This window comes from Lipotes vexillifer, unplaced genomic scaffold, assembly GCF_000442215.2.
Source record: "Lipotes vexillifer unplaced genomic scaffold, Lipotes_vexillifer_v1.1 scaffold471, whole genome shotgun sequence".
Lineage (NCBI taxonomy): Eukaryota > Metazoa > Chordata > Mammalia > Artiodactyla > Lipotidae > Lipotes > Lipotes vexillifer.
The window spans coordinates 2,457,265-2,476,497 of record NW_006780162.1 but is presented as its reverse complement, the minus strand read 5'-3'; the positions used below and the strand labels follow the sequence as shown (position 1 = coordinate 2,476,497).

The window sequence follows — 19,233 nt, the reverse complement described above, 5'->3', positions numbered from 1 at the left end:
GAAAGAGTGAATGGTGCCTCATGGTGGATGCCCGCAACCTCAGTGCCATGGCCCAGCAGCCAGCCACACAGCTCAAAGCGTAAGCCAACAGGGAGATGAGCCAGTTAGCAATCCATAGCAAAAGAAGAAAGACACCTGGGCAGCGGGGGTGGTCACCCAGACTCCTGCTTGCTAACCCAAGTGGGTTCAGATAGTGAAACCAATGATGCAACACATGTACCAAGAGAGAATGAAAGATTTATTACCCACATACAGAGTCTTTGTGGGAAGAGGCAAGGTAGGCCACCCAAGCTGATCTGAAAATGGCTTGAGCTAAGAGAGGGTGTAGCCCAACGTTTTATTCTGGTGGGGCAAGGTGAGGACTCCCTTGCTGGGGAGGGGTGTGTCTGGCTTGAACTTCTCACCGTGGTCGAGGGAGGGAGATCATGTGCTTTCCCATCACCTTGCCCAGGTGTGCCAAGAGGGGAAGTTGGGCTTGAAGCCATCAACAGTCAAACATGAAAACTGGAGTCAAACTCTTTATTACAGAATGTGATTGTGGGGTTGTATGCCCTTTCTCTACCATTTCTTTATCATATCATGTGTGCTGGAAACTTTCACTCCAGAGTATGGCAAGGGTGGTGGAGTGAGGAGTGGCAATGGTGCTCAAGGCTCTGGACCCAACCGGGGTCTCAGCCAGGAGGAGTGGGCCGGTCTGGGCTATCCGGGAACTGGCATCTGTACTCTAGACCAGGGTAGGCCACGTGTCCAGTCAGAGGCAAGAATGGCCATAGAGTGTCAGCCCCAAGAACAGAGAAAGGCAGACTGACAAGTTCAGGATGGGAAGGCCAGAAAGATTCCCTGACATTCAGGGTCGGGGAGTCCTCCTTATGAGGCCCTGGGGCCTAGTAAGTGGAGGGGGTGAGCAGGAAGCCCCCCGCAACCAGTTAAGAGAGGTGAACAGGGTCCCAGATCAAGAAGATTTTTCGCTCTGGCTGAGTGGCTAGTTTTGCGAATGGACAAAATATGTCCATCCCTTATGCCCTTGCCCAGGTCCTCATTATTTGTATTATGGACGGTTGAGGGTAGTGGCAGGGTTTCTTTCCTTGGGTGTAACTGATTCCCAGGCCCTTGGAGGCTTTGCTCCAGCTCGTGATGGTCTATTTCCTGACCACCTTCCATCCATCTGGTGGGGACAGTATCACAGTCGGGCAAAGGCAGAAGGACCCCTCTTCCTGACTCCCACCTTTAGTGCAGAGAAAATGTTCCCTTGGGCACATGGGGCTCAACATTGTTTGTCTTGTGGGGCTGGGAGCGGAACCGGGGTTCCTGCCTGTGAATATTTATCCAGCCGTAAAGACTGTGTTCCTCACATAAATCACTTGTAGAATTTACTACATTTTAAGGCCATGAGAAAGACCCCTATGGTTCCTCAGGCCCCCAAAACAACACATTTACACAGCAACTCTGTCTTCGTATATCTTTCTTTCTGTGTATCAGCATAACATCAGAGACTGTTCTCTGAGCTGCCAACACGTTTGCCTGGCACAGCGCACAGCGGATGAGGACAGCTCTGACCCAGGCACGGGCAGCCTTGGGGCCAACCTAACACAGGTACTAATTTACTTTGACTGCAGAGAAAAAGCATTTCCTTTCCAAGGCTTGTCAGATGAGACAGTTGCCCAAAGTTGTGTTTTCTCCAATTTCATGTACTTACAAACCCTCCCCGGGATCCTGTTAAAAGACAAATTTCGATTCAGTAGGTCTGCGATTCTAACCAGCTCCCAGATAACGCTGATGCCGCTGGTCCTTAGACCTCACTTGGTGTAGTAAAGACTTAAATGACCTTCCAGCCCCTTCCAGCTCTGACAATCTGTGGTTCACGCGGCGATGTGGCAGTTCTTGCCGCCTGCTCTTCCGTGATTGCAAGGCCGGGCTTGTCCTCGGTCTGCGGGCGTTCCCAGTGCGTGACCAGCTGGGTCAGCCCAAAGCGTCTAGTGGGACACGAGCGCTGTGTTCCAGACTCCCGCAGTGTCAGTGTCCGCGGTTCCTTCGGACCCCAACGGTGCCACATTATCTCCCTTTCTAGCAGGAAAACTCCAGGGAATGTGAGGTATGCTGTAGAGGGGGGCCGCTGCTCTGCTGTGACACTTGTCCAAGGGCCTTTCATGAGGACTGTCACATCCCACCTGCGGAGGCCGAGAGGTTAGTGAGACACAGCCCGCCTCGTGCGCCTACACTTCGCCCAGGCTCTGCCTCTGGTCGCTCCTCTCCACGTGGAAGAGCATCCTGGGCTCGGGTGGCCCAGCGCAGCCCAGCGGGGCCGCAGCCTGTGTTCCCTCTGGTATCAGTGTCTGAGTATGTGGCTGAGCCACCCTGACTGCCACTGCCTCCGGGAGATGGCCTTTCCTAGTTTCGTAACCCAGACTCCTGTCCAAGGAGGGTAAGGGACGAAAAACACCAGTTGTCTGTGTTCTGTGAGTATTCAGAAAAGGCAGGAAACGTGGCCTGCTTCTCCCATTTCCCCAGGGTCTCGACAGGCTGATGGAGCCTGGGTCCCCCAGGGGCTTAAGACCCAGTTTCCAATACTTGGGGCTGGTGGGCAGGGCTCCCTGTTCGCCCAGCAGCTCTGAGGGGGGAAGGAGAGCCCACCACTCACCCTGACACCACACTGACCCCTTTGTCGCTGCCTTGATGGGAGACCCCCCCTTGGGAGGTGTCCCCTTCATCCCCGGCCGCACCCATCAGCCATTCCTGAAAGGAAAACGGTGACTGTTTCCAGGGACCTTGCCCTCGCTCACTTATGTCCGGCCCCTCAGGAGCCCGTGGAGTTGCACCTTCTGCAGGATGAAGGAGTCTTCTGGCAGCCAGCAGTGTCTCGGGGAATCTGGGGTCCTGGCAAGGCAGATGCAGCCCGAGGAGCAGTTGGTGAGTCGGATGGGAACCCCAAGCCTACCCCTTTCCCCTCAAAGAGGCAAAGGGTCCAGGAAAGGGCACCCAAAGGAAGCCTTCAGTGTCTCACTTCAGAGGATGGAGCTTCAGTGCCCAAACATGGAGGACAAACAGAATTCAACCCCCACCCCACCCCCCTCATGGTGCACTGGCAAACGGGGTCGGAAGTCCGCTGTGCTTGGCTGCCCCTGTTTGTGGTACCTGGGCAAAGGCTTGGCTTCACTTTCTCCAAATAACATTTCCCTTTAAATCCCGCTTCGCACTTTACAGAAATGTGAGTTTCTCCTCTTGAAAGCCTACTGTCATCCACAAAGCTCTTTCTTTACGGAGACCCCATGTAATGTAAGTCCTATTAGATGTTTCTCATCCTCTGGGTATCTCTCTGCTGTTAAACTCATTCTGGAAACGTGGAGTGTGCGTCCTGCAGGTTCCTCTGTTTGCAGAGAACAGAAGGTTTAGCTGCAGACTCTGGAGTGGTGCTGCCAGAGTTGAATGGGGTTCAAACTCCACCCCATTGCATACCAGCTCTGGGACACAGACGAGTTGCTTCTCCTGCCCTGTATCTCAGTTTCTTCCTCTCTTCTGTGGGAATGTCTTTCTTAGAGAGAGCATAGTGTTGAGAGTACAGACTCAGGAGACTTGAACTGTGGGTTCAATGCAGCTCTACCAGTTTTTAGCTGTGAAATCTTGGGTGGGTTACTTAACTTCTCCATCCCTTGGTTTCTCATCAATAAAACAGGGGTAATTATAGTACCAATTTCTTAGGGTTGTTGTGGAGATCCTATGTTAATATAGTGGCAAAGCTTAGAACAATGCCTGGCACATAGATGTCGGATGTTATTATCAGTATTACCCTGGAAATAAAGGCTTGTGTTGTTGGATCCATTTCAGCGGTGATGGCTATGCTAACATCACCTCTTTGATGGCTTTGCCCCTAGATTCGAGATTATGGTGAGCCCTTTAGGGAAGCCATGTGGTTGGACCTGGTTAAGGAAAGGCTGGCTGAGAAAGTGTACACAGTGGCCTGGTTTCTACGGGACATGCGCCTGATATTTCGCAACCATAAAACATTTTACAAGGTAAAGGGCATTTCCTGCCTCCGTTTCACATGCTTTCTACTTTCCCCTCATTTCTGGTGCAGCAGAGCTTTGCAAGAATCTTACCCAGTCTTGTCCCCGGGAGAGCTCAAAAAGACAAGGATTGTAGAAGGAAACTGCCTCCAAATCCCAGAGGTGGAGAGGAGGATGTCAAAAAGAACAGCAAGCAGGACAGAGAAGGATCCTTGTAAACGGTGCCTGAAAAAACAAATCCATCCTCAGTTTCAGAAAGATACGCTACTCCCACCGAGGAGTCAAATTCATCCTGCCTCCCTGTTCAAACTAGGGGGAAGGCAGGTTATGCTTACATGGTCCTTTGTGCTTCAGAAACACAGAAATAAATGAATTAATTCATTTAAATCAAATAAATTAAACATTCAGGATGCTCATGCTTGGATTTTTGCTCTTGAATTTCCCAGTGGACTCAAACATCTGGATTTGCCTTCATCTGGTGTTGCCTCCATCCTTCGTTAGTAGGGAGAGTCAACAAGCTGAGCTACCTTGCAATCCAAGGCATTCTTAACTTTAGTCTGAGTTTCCCTGATTTTTACTCTCACTTATACAGGTATTTCTCGGGACATATCTAGGGTAGATTCTCATCTCCACCCAGCCTCCTTCCTCTCCTGCGTGCCACAAGTTGGCATGTTCATGAGCCACAGACTGTAAACTGGTGTCCATCCACGGAGCTGGAGGTGAAAGAGTCAACCCAGGGAGCCCCTGGATGCCTGGCACAGTCGTAGCCTTGGAGAACAGAAGGGTTAACCTTTCTTCAAAGAGTGGGCTTTCAAGAAAAGCTTTATCTTTCTCTGTTTTGCACCAAACTCAGGCTTTGCAGGGGTCAAAATCGGCTCTTCGGTCAAGATCGCCTGTCAGGTCTAAGTCAACAACCAGGCAGAGTCTCATGCATTTGAACATTTGAGCGGCAGGCAGCGTCTTCCCACCTATTCTGCCTGACGGCGGGGGAAACACAGCGTTTGGGAAAGGGAGGACAGGGCTCCTAAAAAAGCACGAGTGATTTGCTGGCCCTAATCCTTCATCCTTAGACCTCTGTGTGTTTGCTTTTTTCTCTTTCAGGCCTCCGACTTTGGTCAGGTAGGACTGGATTTAGAGGCAGAATTTGAAAAGGACCTCAAAGAAGTGCTTATTTTTCATGAAGCCAGTGAGAACAGCTTCCAGGTTCCTCCTTGATCCTGTTCTGGACGAACTAAGGCATCCCAGCTTCAGGTTCCAGATGATGTGGCCCTGTGCTCCTTAGATTGCCAACGAGTCTGGAATGTTATTGGCTGCCTCTTTACTCAAATCCAGACCCTTCAGAGCATTGTCACACCCTCCACCACCTTTTATTGTTTCTTTTTATATTTTGCACCTCAAAAAAAATTAAATATTTGCTTACTACTATTAAATACCCCATCACAGTTCATATTCTCCCCATTGTCTCATAAATCTTTTTACAATTGTTTGAATTGGGATCCAAACAGCTTCCACACACTGAATTTGGCTAATCTATCTCTTAAGGCTCTTTTAATCTGTAAATTCCCCACTGCCTTTTTTCCTTGCTGTTTACTCTTTGGATAACCTGGGGTCTTTGTCCTATAACATTTTTCATATTCTGGATTTTTCTCCACCCCCTTAGTGGCATGTTTCTTTCTCCCTGGCATTTTTTGTAAAGTAGAAGTTAGATCTAGAGGCTTTTGCTTAGATTCAGGTTTGGGTGGGCGGGGAGTGGAGGGGTATTTCGATTTGGCTTTTTAGTAAAGAGACTTTGCAGGGGGAGCTGTGCATTCGTTTGTAATGTTAAGATCATCCAGCAGGTTCAGGTGTTACCAGCCTGACCCATCTGTTATACATCACCCTTTCCCCTAATGATTTTAGCAGCCACTGATGCTCATTGCCTAAACACATTTCACTAGGGTTTGCAAAATGATGATTTTTTTTGGCCGCGTTGGGTCTTCGTTGCTGTGCGCGGGTTTTCTCTAGTTGCTGCAAGCAGGGGTTACTCATCGTTGCGGTGTGCAGGCTTCTCATTGCGGTGGCTTCTCTTGTTGCGGAGTATGGAATCTAGGTGTGCGGGCTCAGTAGTTGCGACACGCAGCCACTAGAGTGTGTGGGTTTCAGTAGTTGCGGCTCATGGGCTCAGTAGCTGTGGCTCATAGGCTCTAGGGCGCAGGCTCAGTAGTTGTGGCACATGGACTTAGCTGTTCCGCGGCATGTGGGATCTTCCTGGACCAGGGATCGAACCCATGTCCCCTGCATTGGCAGGTGGATTCTTAACCATTGTGCCACCAGGGAAGTCCCCAAAATGATGATATTTAGATTCTGTTATTCATTCTATATTTATTAGTCAGAATTCTTCTGCAAAGAGCTTCCCTTCAATAATATTTGGTTAGCTTGAAATACAGTTTGTATAGGAAATGCAAGATAAATGATGGATCTTTATTTAAAGTGTTCAGATTAATGAATTGTTTTCCTAATAGCCTCTAAAGATAGGCAAGGAGGTTTTTTCCTTTAACGTATCTTGAGCTCATGGATTTAAATATATTTAATATGCTCTAGACCATTGCAGTTAACGTCTTTATTGCCGCTCAAATTGCTTATCTTCAGGGAGTGAGAATCTCTTCAAGTTGGTTCCTGAGTTGTTTTGAAGTGACCCCAGCACTCTTTGATATAGTGTATTAGCTACCTATTGCTGTGTAACAAATGACCCCAAAGTTTAGTGGCTTCAAGGAACAATCATTTTATGGCTCACTATTCTGTGGGTCAGCAGTTCAGGCAGTCCTCCATGTGGATGCCTTATCTTTGCTCCACATCTTATTGATTAAGCCCTTTCATGCTTGCACAGTATCACCTCTGCCACACCATCGGTCTAAGCAAATCACTGGGCCAAATTCGAAAGGAGGGGAAATAGGCTGTACCTCTTGATGAGATGAATGTCAAAGTCACATTACAAAGGGAATGTTGCTTGGGAAGAAATGTTGCCACCGTCTTCAGAAACACCCTACCATAGCCCACCCTCTGACCACAGCCATTCACATCCTTCCCACATGCAAAGGACACTCACTGCCCGCCCCCACCCCAAGAAGTCTCACTCATTGCAGCACTGGATCAAAGTCCAGGACCTCAGCATCTAAATCAGGTTCAGATGAGATGTTTCCTTAGATGTGGTTCATTAGATGTGTCCCCTCAGGTGCACCTCCTCTGGAACCAAAGACCTGTGAACTGAAGGACAAGTTAGTCTCCCCCACTTCCCAAATATAATGATGATACAGAATAACCACTGCAGACACTTGCATTCAAACAGTGGGAAATGGGTAGCACATAGCAGCCACTGGTCCACAGCAATTCAGAAGTCAAGTGAGGTGCATGTTGCCAGGTCCCCCAATCCCAGGACAGAGAACATTCCTTGATAATCCCATGAGTTATAAATATTATATCCCTCTAATTCCCATCCAACACCACAGGCTTCTTCCATATTTTCCTCCAGGCAATATCTGTGCCTCTCTTCTCCAGTAGTATGTTTACTCATTTGCTCAAATCTAAATTACAACAATAATAGTTTCAGAATTTCTATACTCATACCACTATGAAAACAAAACTAAGCTGAATTCTAAATTGGAGAGGAATTTATTTTTGTTTCTGTTATATATTCAATATACCATTTCAGAGAGTATTTTTTCAGGATTTTACATTTGTATTTATAAATGAAATAGTTCTGTAAGTTTTCATATATTGCCATAGTCAGATTTAGAGTTAGCCTAGCTTGGTAAAATAACTCGTGAAACTTTATACCTTTTTATATGTTCTGAAATAGTTTACAGCATTTTAAATTAACCAACTCTTAAAATGATATAGCCTAGAGTACTTTGGGGAGATGTTGACCCATTCTCTGTCTTCCCATGGTGATTAGACTATTCAGATATTCTACTGCTCTTTTTTTAAAAATAGACCTTTATTGGAGTATAATTGCTTCACAATACTGTGTTAGTTTCTGTTGTACACCAAAGTGAATCAGCCATATGCATACATATGTCCCCATATCCCCTCCGTCTTACTTCTCCCGCCCACCCTCCCTATCCCAACCCCTCTAGGTCATCGCAAAGCACCAAGCTGATCTCCCTGTGCTATGCTGCTGCTTCCCACTAGCTAACTATTTTACATTCGGTAGTGTATATATGTTGATGCTACTCTCACTTTGCCCCAGCTTCCCCCTCCCACCCCATGCCCCTCAAGTCCATTCTCTATGTCTATATCTTTATTCCTGCCCTGTAACTAGGTTCATCAGTACCATTTTTTTTTTTTTTAGATTCCATATATATGTGTTAGCATATGGTATTTGTTTTTCTCTTTCTGACATACTTCACTCTGTATGACAGACTCTAGGTCCATCCACCTCACTACAAATAACTCAATTACATTTCCTTTTATGGATGAGTAATATTCCATTGTATATATGTACCACATCTTCTTTATCCATTCATCTGTCGATGGACATTTAGGTTGGTTCCATGTCCTGGTTATTGTAAATACCGCTGCAATGAACATTGTGACACATGTCTCCTTTCGAATTATGGTTTTCTAAAGGTATATGCCCAGCAGTGGGATTGCTGGGTCATATGGTAGTTCTATTTTCAGTTTTTTAAGGAATCTCCATACTGTTTTCCATAGTGGTTGTATCAATTTACATTCCCACCAACAGTGCAGGAGGGCTCCCTTTTCACCACACCCTCTCTAGCATTTATTGTTTGTAGATTTTTTGATTATGGCCATTCTGACCAGTATGAGGTGATACGTCATTGCAGTTTTGATTTGCATTTCTCTAATAATTAGTGATGTTGAGCATCTTTTCATGTGCCTCTTGGCCATCTGTATGTCTTCCTTGGTGAAATGTCTATTTAGGTCTTCTGCCCATTTTTTAATTGGATTTTTTGATTTTTTGATATTGAGCTCCATGAGCTGTTAGTATACTTTGGAGATTAATCCTTTGTCTGTTGTTTCATTTGCAAGTATTTTCTCCCATTCTGAGGGTTGTCTTTTTGTCTTGTTTATGGTTTCCTTTGCTGTGCAAAAGCTTTTAAGTTTCATTAGGTCCCATTTGTTTATTTTTGTTTTTATTTCCATTGCTCTAGGAGGTGGGTCAAAAAAGATCTTGCTGTGGTTTATGTCAAAGAGTGTTAGCAAGCATCATACTCAATGGTGAAAAACTGAAAGCATTTCCACTAAGATCAGGAACAAGACAAGGATGTCCACTCTCACCACTCTTATTCAACATAGTTTTGGAAGTCCTAGCCATGGCAATCAGAGAAGAAAAAGAAATGAAAGGCATACAAATTGGAAAAGAAGAAGTAAAACTGTCACTCTTTGCAGATGACATGATACAATACATAGAAAATCCTAAAGATGCCACCAGAAAACTACTAGAGCTAATCAATGAATTTGGTAAGGTTTCAGGATACAAAATTAATTCACAGAAATCTCTGGCATTTCTATACACCAGCAACAAAAATTCAGAACAGAAATTAAGGAAACAATCCATTTACCATCGCAGCAAAAAGAATAAAATACCTAAGAATAAACCTGCCTAAGGAGACTAGAAACTCGTACTCAGAAAACTATAAAACACTGATGAAAGAAATCAAAGATGACATAAACAGATGGAGAAATATACCACGTTCTTGGATTGGAAGAATCAATATTGTGAAAATGACTATACTACCCAAAGCAATCTACAGATACAATGCAATCCCTATCAAACTACCAATGGCATTCTTCACAGCATTAGAACAAAAAATTTTACAATTCATGTGGAAGCACAAAAGACTTCAAATAGCCAAAGCAATCTTGAGAAAGAAAAATGGAGTTGGAGGAATCAGGCTCCCTGACTTCAAACTATACCACAAAGCTCCAGTAATCAAGACAGTATGATACTGGCACAAAAACAGAAATATAGATTAATGGTACAGGATAGACTGCCCAGAGATAAACCCATGCACGTATGGTCACCTAATTTACGACAAAGGAGGCAAGGACATGCAATGGAGAAAAAACACCCTCTTCAATAAGTGGTGCTGGGAAAACTGGACAGCTGCATGTAAAAGAATGAAATTAGAACACTCCCTAACACCATACACAAATATAAACTCCAAATGGATTAAAGATCTAAATGTAAGACCAGACACTATAAAACTCTTAGAGGAAAGCATAGGAAAAACACTCTACTGTTTTTTGAATCAGTTCCACTTTTATATTTTTCTAGAAGTCATCTACTGCATTTATTGTTTATAGTTGGTCTTATTTCTATCATTTTCTTCTTTCTCTTTTGAATATGTTTGTATTTTTTGTCTACATTTTCTTTGTTTTCATTTTCTTTTCTGGAAAGCATTGTAACAGTAATTCTTCTATTTACCTGCAAGTTTTCCAGATGTCTTTTTAATTTATTCTTCAAATGTCATAGCCAAAAATAAAATATTTTAATGTGTCACATATTTAAGCCAAGGTGTGTCACTTTTATACCCACCAGCTACCTAATTCTGGTCTATCCACTGTATAATAATATGGATATTCATTATCATTATTAATTTTTCTGCTTTTACTCTATATTAATTATTTTATCCAATTATTTATATGTCATTGTCTTGCTATTTTTATATTATATATAAATTATAATCATGTCAAATATCATATAACATAATTCAAAAGCAAAAATTAAAACTTTGTGTTATGATAATGCATATTCATGAGAACAATATTAATGTTTTCTGTTCTTACTGTTTAACTTTCCCCACTGGTCTTTTCTTGCCATGGTATCTCCATACTTCCTTTTTTGATTCATCTTTCTGTTGACTGAAGTATATCTTTAAGTAATTTTAAAAGAAGTGTACATGGTTGGTGTGTTTTCTGAGTCTTTGCATATCTCAGAATGTCTTCTGTTGTTTTCATTAACTAACAACATACTGCACTACAATATATATTTTATCACAACGTCTCGTCTTCAAAATTGATTTAGACTTTGTTCCACTGTCTTTGAGCATTTTGTTCTACAACTCTAATGTCTGAGTTCAGTCAGAATTCTGTTTCTTTGCTAGTGTGTGAAAACATATGAAATTCCCCCTTTATCTTTGTAATTATGTGTTTAGCTATTTTTGACAGAATAGGATTCAGTGTAATATTCTTACCACTGATACTGCCTGGCACACTGAGCCTTTTCAATATACATATCTGGTTCTGTTTTCAGCTCCATTAAATCTTTCTGATCCATTTGTTCTGGGCTTACTTTCAAGAATATCCTTTATCCATGCTCTGTCCTCCCTATTTATCATTTTAAAAAGGAGAAGATATTTCAGAAAGCACTCTTCCCCTTAGGCCATTAGTATGAGACTTAAATATACTAAAAACAATTGCAATTCTATGGTCAATATTTTAAACCCAACAATCTTTTAGCATTTTAATAGTGCTAATTGCGGGCTTCCCTGGTGGTGCAGTGGTTAAGAATCTGCCTGCAAATGCAAGGGACATGGGTTCGAGCCCTGGTGCAGGAAAATCCCACATGCTGTGGAGCAACTCAGCCCGTGCACCACAACTACTTAAGCCCGTGTGCTCTAGGGCCTGCGTACTTCAACTACTGCACCCGCCTGCTGCAACTACTGAAGCCTGAGTGCCTGGAGCCTGTGGTCCGCAAGAAGAGAAGCCACCACTGTGAGAAGCCCACACACCACAATGAAGGGTAGCCCACGCACCGCAATGAAGAGTAGCCCCTGCTCTCCGCAAATAGAGAAAGCCTGGGCGCAGCAATGAAGACCCAACGTAGCCAAAATTTTTAATTAATTAATTAATTAATTAAATAAAATTCGAACTCCCTTACTTTTGTTCTAAAAAAAAGAAAAAAAGAAAAACACAAACACTACTCACTTTGCCACTGTGGAGTGACACTTGAAATAATGAAATCCAAGGAAGCCATTGTCTTACACACTTTTCCCTGGTTCAGTGGTCTGTTGCATCTCAGGAGCCATCTAGAAAAGGGAGTACCACTCAGTGAGGCCCTCCCAGACTGGACTCCTCGGGCCACGTGCCAACGGCCATCCTAGCTAGATAAAACCAGAGCTAGGACACATTGGCACTGGAGACACCTCGCCCCACGAGCAGCCACTGGCATCTGATTATATACAGAGAGGTTGAGCAGAGACGCCACAGGAACTCTCTCCTCCATCACCCAGATGTCACACAGAGGCCAATTTTCCAGAAGACAGCACGGGGCCTCAAGCAAGAACTCAGTGGCGAGGACAGTGACCCAGACCTGGACACAGGGCTTGAGGACCAGCAGGAAGGAGTGGCTGCATGTCCAGAATGTCAGCTGATACCAGAACTCATCTGTCCCGCCGCCCTGGGACAGTGTCCGTTTAATGTGGAGTGACTGTTTGACACGCCAAATGCTGTAGCATCTAGGGGGTGGGATGAGGCAGAAACATCCTTATTTCACAAGGGCAACAGTGAGGTTCTCCAGGCTCCACAGACCTGGGGCAGAGGCAGAGCAACCAGGCACTGCGGTTGCATTGTTCAGATCCAGGGCTGCAACTGTGCCCAGCTGTCGAGGTGTGGATGGAGGGGCTGTCTCAGCTGGCCCTATGAATAGGTTCTGGACTGATTCATGGGCCCATGAAAGTGCCCTGGGGAGCAGGGCAGCCCAGTCTCTCTGCCCTCAAGCAGGTGGGTTCTGGCGGCCAGTGAAAGGGCCTTCAGGTTCATGAGCACACGTTAGTACTTACTGGAAGTAAGAGATGCCAGAGATGCTCCGGCACATCCTGAGGGTAGGAGTATTCCAGTGTGAGAAGCACATCGTCTTAAAAAGTAAGATAGAGGATTGGTCCTCACGTGAAGCAGGCGGGCCACCCCTCGGCACCTACAAGTGCCAATGCAGCCTAAATTTTCCCAGACACAGCCAAAGGGCAGATCTGGCTATTTCTGTATCTGCACCGTGACCCTGGGTTTTTTTGCGTAGCCAGTGTCTGATATCAACGCCATCTCAGTTTCCAGTTGCTCAAAGCAGTTTTCCCTGGACCCTCTAGCCCTGGTTCTGAGCTCTTTGGAGAATTCGGGCAGAGCAGAACGCAGAGAGGTTTTCCTACTCCCTCTCGGAACCCAGCAGGCTCTCTGGACTTCTGCAGGCGATGGTACAAGGCTGCCCCACCACCAGAGGGCAGTCTGAACCCTCTCCAGAGTCACTAGGTAGTAAAGCTCCTGCAGGAACTAGGAACTAGAAGCAGTGAGGGCTTTTAAGGGGGCAGAGGTGCTCTGAGAGGCTCTGCAATTGAGCATCCAGTAGCAGGAAAGCCAACCAAGGACGTGTGCCAGGTCGTCCTCAGATTAGGTGAGCTAAGAATAGCCAGCTGAACTGTCATGGTTAGGTACATGCTTGGGCCTCTGGCATTTAAGTGGCGATTTCCTTACGGTGACGGGAGGGCCCTTCTGTCCTTTACCACAAGCTTGCAACCTCACAGCTAGCAAAATGTAACAACGGAGGTGTGATAAGCAACGTGGCTGGAGAGACGGCCGTGCAGTCTACTTTTTCATTTAAACAGGCTGGGATCTGGTGGTAGGCCCACCCTGAAGATGGCCAGTGGCATCCTCAGACTTGTATTCTAGATGCTGTCATTTTTAAGAATGTCCCATGAGACCTGCTCTCCAGGAGGCTGAAAGGTGGGGATCTGATGAGGAAGCTGCACCAGTAAAGCGGTCTTTGGTCCCAATAAAGTAAATTTGACCAGATGGTGTTTGAAGAAGGGTCCCCTGAGATGGCTACCCATCTGACTGTTTCCCGTTGAAAGGGTCCATGGACCACCGCTTCAGAATCACCAAGGAGCTCCTGAGGATGCAGATTCCGACGTCCCTGGTCCTGGAAGAGGATGTCTATGATTGAGCACCAGGAAGCAGTGTTTTCAACGAGTTTTCTAAGTGACCCTTTTCTGCCCCAATTGAGTTTGGCGTCCACTTTCCTAAGATAAGACTGGTCTTTATCTTTTGACAAAGAAACAAATCTAACCAACGTATCCGTGGTGCCAGCAGTAGCGGTGGAACCTGCAACTTAACAGCGAGAGCTGGCTCAGCCCTCTGTGGTTTGGTTGGTTTTGTGGTTATTTTGTTTAACTTTAATGTTTTGTAGTTTACTTTAGCATTTATTTCAGTATAATTGGTTTTCAGAATTAGTAAGAAGAGAAGAATGAAGCCATTTGCGGAAGAAAAAACTAAACCAGGAAGAGAAAGCAGCTGAGAGTAAGGGGGAAGGGAGAGCTAGAAGAAAAGGCAGCCCAGTGGGCCAGACTGGGGAAGGAGGGAGGGGCAGAAGCACATGAGAGAGGAAAAACAGATCATTCATGAGCAGCTGTCAACAGGACTTCAGAAAGATGGATCTTTACGATGTTTTACTGTGGGTCAATCTCAAGAGACTTGAGATGTTTACATTCATTCTGAGGCTGTTTTTGGATGTTGGGCTGGTATCATACTTGCATGTGAGATCACCCTGAGGTGGCCGCCAGGCACCCCCGTTATCTGTGGGCTACAGGCGGTTATGAAAAACAAGGAATTCAGAATATTGACAGGTCCCGGGGTAGAAATGTTTTACCGCAGTGGCCGCACAGGGAAGCAAGAAGTAAAGACAGGAGGGGCCCAAAGCCAAGGACCAGAGGCCCCAAGGAGGCACCGAAGCAGCGACGTCTTGACCGAAGCACTGGTGACACCCACCCTCTAGGGACCAGGTGAGCAGGGAAGACAGGAGCTGGGGGTTGCACCTGGTATAACCACCTCTTCAGTGCTTCAGAGGATCAAGCTCCACTGTCTGGGCTTTTCAGGGGGTGAAGGGGGGATGGGAGAGAAGGAATACTGTAGCGTGAGAGGGGAGTGGGAGGTGATGTATGGGGAAGGGTCTACTCTAGGCTTCAGCTTCTGTCCCAAAATACCTAAAATCAAAGCACACCTTACCCTGAAGAACTCATTTCCTTCTGACACCCACTCCTGACCCCCAGGCAAGATTCATAGTTCTATCGAACTGGCAGAGTCCTTCTACTTAACTTTCTTCTCTCTACGGAAGTCATTTCTTAAAAACTAGTAAGCCTGGCTTGGGCTTTATTCTGCTAAGAACAGCACTGCCTCCAGTGCTGGAGTATGTCAAGTTTTCCTTCACTGACAGATAATGGAGGCTGCCCAGCCCCAAATTAATCATCCCAGTTTCTCATCATCCAGTCCAACCATGTATGCAAAGTGCCTGGCACGCAGTGGCAGCTCACTAAAGCCAAGTCACTGCCATCCTGGAGATCCACCAGAGCTCCTTGCCCTTGACCTGTGTGTCCCAGGGCCTCCCCCACCACCCTGCCCATCAGTGGCCCATGGAGCTGAGGTCCCATCATGCTTTGGCCCAGGCACAGCACAAGTGACCAGCTTCTGTCATGCTGGCCAGAATCCACAACCCCCGCTGAGCTCAGGCAGGGGCACCTCCAAAGAGAACAGGGACCCCAGCCCAGGGGACTAGGGACTGAGGGAAGCTGCAAGGGTGGAATTCCTGAGACTGGCTGCCTCTTGTTCTTCGTTTTCCTTTAAACCTTTTTTTAAAGGGGCGAAAGGGGAAGTTTTTCTCAGAGACATTCACAGCCAGGCATCATCCCTGCTGGCTTCCGACCCCATCCCTCCCCCAACTCCCTGGGGGTGGAAATTCCTCATCTTTCCCGAGGTCCAGCCCCGGTGACATTCCAGACCAGAAGCCAGAAGACGGCCGACTGCCACAGCCCCCAAAGAGCCGGCCCCTGATTTGCTGGCTCTGCCTTTAAGTGACACTCACGGAGAGCGGCCCACACGTCCCCACCTTGCTGGAAGCCACCATTGCCTGTGTGTGCAGTAGCCTTCCTTGTCTCCCTGCTTCTACACTGCCCAACCCCAATCCCAAAACCTTTTCCCAGGCAGCAGCCAGTCTGCTCTTATCTACTCCGCCCGCAGGGCGAAAGCCCCAGGGTCCTCACGGGGGGGCCCTCCTCTCGTCTTCTCCCCTTGGTGGGCTTTCCCCTCTCACTCTTCCTCCAGCCCCCTGAGCCCCTGCTCAAGGCCTCCGCACCAGCACGTCCCTGTGTCTAGAAGGTTCCTCCGCCTGGAATTGTCCGTGGTTCACTCTCCTATCCTTAAGGTTTTCACTCAAATGTCACCTTTTGGGGAGGCCAACCTTGCAAGCCTCTCATCTCTCTGCCACTCCGTCTCACCTGTGGCTTGCTTTCCATAGGACCCCTTTGATCATGTTGCAGCACTCCATGTTGTCTGTTTATTGTGTTCGGTGTCTGCCTCTTGCCACTATAATGTAAGTTCCTCGAGGACAATATTCTGTCTATTTTGTTTGCCAGTATATCCCTCTCGAGCTCTTAGGCGTTTCATAAATATTTGTTGAATGGATGCCTCCGTCCTCCCAGTTAGTCTGAGCCAGCTGGGCTGTGGGGTCCACAGCTTCTCCGAGCAGCATCCTGCCTTCCTGTGCTTGCCACCATTAGTTAGTGACGGTCTCACTCCCCGGCACCCAGGCCAAACCCCCATGTCGTAAGCTGGGCTTCTCCACCCGTTCTGCCCTAGAGCCCCTTCTGCCCGTACCCGTCCTGTCTGGGCCCAGTTCCCTCCTCGCCCAGAGCCTTGCTTCACTCGATGGATCCATCTCCCCCTGTCCTGCTGTGGGTTCCCGCTGGGCTCTGGGCGGCTATGGGAGCCTGTGCCACTCTTCTTCCTGTCCTCCCTGATACCTGAGCTCCGGATGAGAGGTATTCCCAATATTAGAGCAAACCAGAGGCTAGCGGTGGCTAGTGAAGGGAAAGCAGAATTTATTCAGAAATTATTGCATTAGGGGGAAAGAGACCTCAGTACAGAGTGGAGCTCAGGTCTGAATCTAACAAGAACAAGTTGCAGAACGGGGGGGTGGGGAACCTTCCCTGGTGGCCAGAGGGTAAGACTCCGCACTCCCAGTGCAGGGGGCCCAGGTTCGATCCCTGCTCGGGGAACTAGATCCCACATGCGTGCCACAACCAAGAAGCCTGCATGCCGCAACTAAGAAGTCCGCATTGCCACAACTAAAAAAAAAGGAAGAAAAAAAAAAAAGATCCCGCATGCTGCAACTAAGACCCAGCGCAGCCAAAATAAATAATAAATGAATGAATTTTAAAAAAGAACAAGTGGGGATTTATAGCAGAGGAGCCGGTCGGGGGTTCCGTGGATGGAAAATTACTAATAGGAAACAACAATGGTCGGGGGTGGAGAGTGGATTCTGGTTAAGCAGAACAGGATTCTTGCTGAAGGCAAGCAGGGTGATCAGATACCAAAAATGGGGGATGAAGGATTTGGCCAGCTGTCGAGGGTGATCGCATATCAAGGGTGATCAGGTACCAATGATGGGGGGTTCTGTCTAAATTGACTTAGCAGGATTCTCGCTGAAACTGAGCAACACAGGCCCACCAAGGATGGATACTGAAGTCCAAGGTCAAAGCCTAGTTGAGAAGAAGGCTTAGAGGAGCCTGACTATGGTTTGGTCAATGGGAGGGCCTTTATCCCCACCTTGGGGAGCAGAACCCTTGGCTGGCACCACTTACACCTATGTTACTTGATCTGGCTGCAGGGCCTGGTCCACCCCTACTGCCCTGCCTTTAACAGCCCAGACCAGTCAAGACAGCAAGAACGGCCTCCAGGCGTGAGGACCTTGCTTCCACCCAGCCCTAGCTGTCCACTACCCACAGCCTCCAGATAACGCTGTGGGTGACGGGGTGGGACAGAGCAGAGCCCGACTGCTGGGGAGCCAGGATGCCAGCCCAGGGCAAGCCCAGGTGCCTCGAGAAACACTCAATCACTGGGAGACTTGCCAGTTCTTTGTGGCCCCAGCTGAAATCCCAGGAGCCACCTCAGGTCCCCAGCCCCTGTGGCCACCTTCAGTTCTGATCCCGGCTTGGAGACAATTACCTCAGGCTATTTTGCCCACAGATTTTGAGGAAGGAACAAGAGGCTTTTAGCCCAGAGATGGAAACAACCTAAGTGTCCATCACTGGATGAATGGATAAAGATGTGGCACATATATACAATGGGATATTACTCAGCCATAAAAAGGAACAAAACTGAGCTATTTGTAATGAGGTGGATAGACCTAGAGTCTGTCATACAGAGTGAAGTAAGTCAGAAAGAGAAAGACAAATACCGTATGCTAACACATATATATGGAATTTAAGAAAAAAAAATGTCATGAAGAACCTAGGGGTAAGACAGGAATAAAGACACAGACCTACTGGAGAATGGACTTGAGGATATGGGGAGGGGGAAGGGTAAGCTGTGACAAAGCGAGAGAGTGGCATGGACATATATACACTACCAAACGTAAGGTAGATAGCTAGTGGGAAGCAGCCGCATAGCACAGGGAGATCAGCTCGGGGCTTTGTGACCACCTAGAGGGGTGGGATAGGGAGGGTGGGAGGGTGGGTGACGCAAGAGGGAAGAGACATGGGAACATATGTCTATGTGTAATTGATTCACTGTTATAAAGCAGAAACTAACACACCATTGTAAAGCAATTATACTCTAATAAAGATGTAAAAATAATAATAATAATAAAAAGAGGCTTTAAACTCAGTAAGCTTAGCTGCTGCAACTCTCATTTTTACTTAGGAAAGAAATGGATTAAGAATTCAAGACTCCTCATCTCATCTGTTGATCTGTCTCTGCCCTCTGATTTATTCCAAAGACGGGGCTGGTCTATGAGCCAAGCTCGATATTTTCACGTTAGGTCCCAGGTTCTTAATGGGTCTCTTCTGTTAACCGCCCCACTGAGAGAGCCACATGGGGGCATGGCCTACAAATAGGCAGATTCCTAGGTTAAGTGGCATGTGCTGTGAGCTGCCTGAGGTTCCACGGTTTTAGCTTATTCCTTTCCTGTCTACCAGTCAGATCCCAATCCTGCCTGGGCCCTAACCCCACACCCTCTACCCCTGCATCGCATCTGTCTAGAATTGACCTACTATGTCCAGTCCTGCCTTCAATTTCTGACCTTTACCCCATCAGCCCAAGGATTACTTCCCCTCCTTAATATGCCTTCTTCTTAAATGTTCCCAAGGAAATGCCTACCCCACCCCAAAGAAGCAAGAAGGAGGAACCAGGGGGGTCTTTTTACAGCTTCCTTCAAGTTCAGAACTGTCAAGGACACCCGAGCCCACAAGCC

General features: G+C 46.9%; 1 protein-coding gene across 1 annotated transcript in view; it reads left to right on the top strand.

The window, feature by feature from the left end:
• SP110 (SP110 nuclear body protein) overlaps window positions 1–5,245 on the top strand; it is a 39,699-nt gene extending 34,454 nt beyond the window's left edge. The window contains exons 16-21 of the mRNA XM_007453268.1: window positions 1,480–1,593; window positions 2,069–2,184; window positions 2,799–2,907; window positions 3,202–3,273; window positions 3,870–4,010; window positions 5,103–5,245. Of these exons, the coding sequence (XP_007453330.1) occupies window positions 1,480–1,593; window positions 2,069–2,184; window positions 2,799–2,907; window positions 3,202–3,273; window positions 3,870–4,010; window positions 5,103–5,216 (666 nt within the window). The 3' untranslated portion in view covers window positions 5,217–5,245. The remainder of the gene's footprint in view (window positions 1–1,479; window positions 1,594–2,068; window positions 2,185–2,798; window positions 2,908–3,201; window positions 3,274–3,869; window positions 4,011–5,102) is intronic.
• Window positions 5,246–19,233: the final 13,988 nt, after the last annotated feature.